Source organism: Limulus polyphemus, unplaced genomic scaffold (genome assembly GCF_000517525.1).
Source record: "Limulus polyphemus unplaced genomic scaffold, Limulus_polyphemus-2.1.2 Scaffold371, whole genome shotgun sequence".
In the NCBI taxonomy this organism is placed as follows: domain Eukaryota; kingdom Metazoa; phylum Arthropoda; class Merostomata; order Xiphosura; family Limulidae; genus Limulus; species Limulus polyphemus.
Genome location: NW_013665981.1, coordinates 387,914 through 392,086, shown reverse-complemented (window position 1 = coordinate 392,086; position 4,173 = coordinate 387,914). Strand labels below are relative to the sequence as shown.

Sequence of the window (4,173 nt, the reverse complement as noted above, 5' to 3'; positions counted from 1 at the left end):
ATTTATATAGTACTCTGTGAACACAAATTAGTTAGCATAAATCAGTTAAATGGACGAAAAAATTAGGTGTCTATTTACTTGTGACCACTCAATGTACTGAGTGCATGCTATATGAGTATGTTGTTTATTTAATATATGTTACCTAATAAGTTTCTAATTTTTACATCTTAACTACTTTTATAACAATGAATAAAAAATATGCATAAAAAACAAATTTAATACTAATATCTGAAATTTTGCTTTTCTCAAGCTTTTGTACTCGTACAATAGAGTATACATTAAATTCTAAGCCTAAATCTTAATAACGATAGTTCTTTTTTTTTAATTCTAATATGTAATTTAGAACACAAAATATTGCCACTAAGATAAAATAGAATGTCCTCAAACTAACATATATCTGGATTTCTGTCTGAGCTAGAAATTTATGAAATAATTCACATATCTGGCCAAGTAGAATTCTAGTCAGGCAAATAAATACAACAGTGGCAAAATGTTCAAAACTCTTTCTTCCAGTGGCTTTAGGCTTGAGTGCATTCAATAAATTGAAATATCATTCTGTTGGTTTCAAATAATCCTATAGAAAATATCAGAGAGAATTATTGATATTTTTGAAAGTATGATTTACTAGGAGGAGCATGGCATGTGGCCTTCACTTTGTTGCTCATATTTCTGTAAAGCAAAAACGTTTAGAGGCTATAGTTAATTAATTTAGCAGAGGAATATTTAATGTATAAGTGTGTATATCTCTGGAAACTTAAGAATCTAAAATGGGCAGTTCAGAGTGAAGAACTGTCAAATGATACAGATGTTCTAAGATTGAAATTTATATAAGTACCTTTTCTTGAAACTAAGAAATTGGAACTTATATTAACATTTGAATTATAAACTACACTTTGATTCCAAGTTCACTGATATACATTGATAATAAAGTTGTCTGATTAAGTTTTTAATGTAACTGAGAAAAGGCTGTGATGTACTTTGATGAGAGGGTTTAATTGATATTTATTGATAACAGAAACAAATAGGCCTTTCAACATAAAAACAAAGGTTACATTTAGCCAACTGTTAGAAAAGATTGAATGACATTGGAGAAAACAATGTAAACTAATGTAATACAGAATGAAAATTATATAATACATGGGTTTTATATAAAAAAAATGGTAATATTCACAACAGATGTTTTCAAAGGTGCATTCAAAGTAAGCAAAAATTAAAAGAAGAGATACAGTCAAAGTTCCACATGTGTCTTTTCACAAACGATTGCATAAAACCAATGAAAAATTTACATTTATAAATAAATAATCAATCTATATTCTTTATCAACAGATTTAATGAAATTGTAAGTTTGTTTTCTTAGTTTTTATCTTCATCTCTGATGTGCTGAATTTGGTAGATTTTTGTTATGGTGATGAATAACTTTCTGGTAAAGAGGTAATCCTTAAGTTTTTAGAAAAGTTGGAAATTACTGGTCTAGTATTTCACTGTTTTTTGCTGTAATTAAAAGTGAGTAAAACTAATTAGTCAGTTTCAGTAATTCCTTTTTGTGTGTAGCTATGTTAAGGACTTAGCCAGCCAACTATCAGAAATGGCTGTTTATGAGAAATGTCAGTCATGTGAATGACAGATTAAAATTTTTCAAAAGCTGTACCTTATTGGTTTTGTTTCATTCGTGTTTCTTGCCTTGTTTGCAAAGCAGTGACTTGGACTGCAATCTTTAAGTTAGTGCAGTTTTTCCAGCAGCACCTGGATACAGAGGGTTGAGTACATTATAATAAAATGATCTTTCCATATGCAAGTTAGCAAATCATGTGACAACCACAGTGAATGAAATGTATCAGAACTACATTTTTACATTGATGTTTTGTAGGTAGTGTAATCCCATCGGAAATTAATCACTTTTGGGAAGGTTCTGTAGCAACTTTTTCTGACATTCAAGCATACAGATCATAAAGATGTGTTCAGGTCTGGGATTTATAATTTTGAAGATGGGGTTATCCCTTGTACTAAATGGTATTTGAAGACAAGGGGAGGGGTGTGTGTGTAAAAGTGTAGTTTTTATACTTTAAAATTATGACAATTTTGGATGACCCCTAAATTATTTTCAGAATTTTAGTTTCTCCACAACTATTTTTAGCAATTTTAAGTCTTATTTTCATCTGTTTGAATCTAATTGTTGCTGTTAGATTATTTTGTTTCCATTAATGCAGTCTATAAAGGTTAATATTTATATCTTTATTTTATATGTATATATAATATTAAAGATTTGAGTTGGAATTTTGCTGAAACAAAAGATATTTCTCTAAACTTAATTTTTTTTCTCTAAATAAATTGGTGAGTCAAACAAATCTTACATATAGTAATGTATTGACAAATTGGTAGTAGTATTACTCTGTTGAGTCCCTGTAGTACAGTTGAGTATTTATCTGTGGGAAATAGATCCAAAATGACATGAGTGGTTAGATCTTTTTGATTTTTTTCTACAAGTATAATGCTGTATGTTCTCTCTCGTCTCTTTGTTTACTTTAATACATAGTTAAAATGTTATCAGAAATACTCTTTATATATGAGTAACATTACCAAGAAAGATTTTACTGTAGCTTCTGTGTGTGTATATTACAGGCTGTGAATGCCAAGATAGTTCAGGAAGTGTGCACCAAGTATATATATGATAGATGTCCTGCAGTGGCAGCAGTGGGTGAGTCTTGACTGTATATGTAAACCATCTGTTTAGTGTAGCTTGATGTTTGTTAATACCGACCATTATCAGCAGTGGCATAACAACTGCTTTTTAGGGACATGGTTCAGAACACTAATATGGTATTTTGTATTGTGCAGTACTAGCATAGCATAACAAAAATGTTAATTACCTTGGGGTCCCATATCATTGAACCACTCATTGTTATGCTACTGATTATCAGAATTAGGTTAAGAAAACAGAATTAAATGGGTATTGTTCATGAGTAGGATTAGTTGTCTCCTTCATAGCAATTGTTATTTATAATGTTATATTTTATTCTCTTGTAGAGTGTTTTTGCTCAGATCATTCTGTGTTTGTTATGTTAATAATAAACTTTAACAGTAATCCAAATTTCAAAGAAACATTTTCCAAACTTTCATATTTAGTTTGTACAGTCCTTAAGTCTATGCTGAAGATAATTTTTCCCAAAATCAAGGTATAATTGTTGCCATAATTAAATATATTCACTGTTCCATGAAATTTGGTTAATAAGGTAAAGCTCTTGTTTAGGATAGTCAGATTATTCAAAGATAAATACTTAATTTACAAACTGTTTAAGTGTTATAAAAATTATACTATTTTACACTTGTGCAGGTTTTATTCATTAAGTGTTAACTTCAGTGAGATGAGGTAAGAATTGATATAATAATATCGTAAATCTTCACTGAAGTTAATGATCATTCGTTTGAACTTTGAAGAAAGTTCATCAGTATACTTTAGATCTAATAATTTTAAACTTCTCTAAGTTTACAAGCTGCAACAAAAGTTTCTGTATCTGTAAATGATGATACATGACTTCTAAATACTACCAGGAGTTTTTATCAGGGCTAACACAATTCTTATATGTTTTAGGTCCAGTTGAAGGCCTTCCAGATTACAACAGGATTCGGAGCAGCATGTATTGGTTGCGACTTTGAGCTCTGCTGATAATTAGTGGTAGTGATGTAAATTAAATTTAAAACACTGAAAATAAGTCTTGTAACAATGCCCTTTTAATTACTTCACATCAGCCTTAAGTGATCATTAAGGTATATTTTAGGTTAATTTTTTACACATTTATGGAAGAAAATAAAAGAACAGGATATTGTGGGGTATTGATATGGAACTAAAATTAGACAGTAATAGGCAATTTGAGTTTATTTATATCATGTCATTCTGTAACTGCTTTAGAATTAAAAGTTATTCCACAGTACTTGTTTATGGAAAATTTACTTGTGTTTAATGAGACTACTCAGTTTATGTACTTGGAAAAATTATGATTTGCAATTATAAATTTGTAAATTATCCATTTGTAGCAAGTGTATTTTAGGAATACTGTTCTCAGGATATCCTCAAAACAATATTACACAAGAGTTCTCCAACATGGATGCTCTATGAGATAAAAAAGATGATAAAGTCTCTAAAACCACAGACTTGAAAATGATCCATAAAAATAT

General features: G+C 29.5%; 1 protein-coding gene across 1 annotated transcript in view; it reads left to right on the top strand.

Moving 5' to 3' along the window:
• Window positions 1-3,929, top strand: part of LOC106457763 (mitochondrial-processing peptidase subunit beta-like) — a 52,922-nt gene extending 48,993 nt beyond the window's left edge. Inside the window, exons 13-14 of the mRNA XM_013917208.2 lie at window positions 2,620-2,695; window positions 3,590-3,929. Of these exons, the coding sequence (XP_013772662.1) occupies window positions 2,620-2,695; window positions 3,590-3,654 (141 nt within the window). The 3' untranslated portion in view covers window positions 3,655-3,929. The remainder of the gene's footprint in view (window positions 1-2,619; window positions 2,696-3,589) is intronic.
• Window positions 3,930-4,173: the final 244 nt, after the last annotated feature.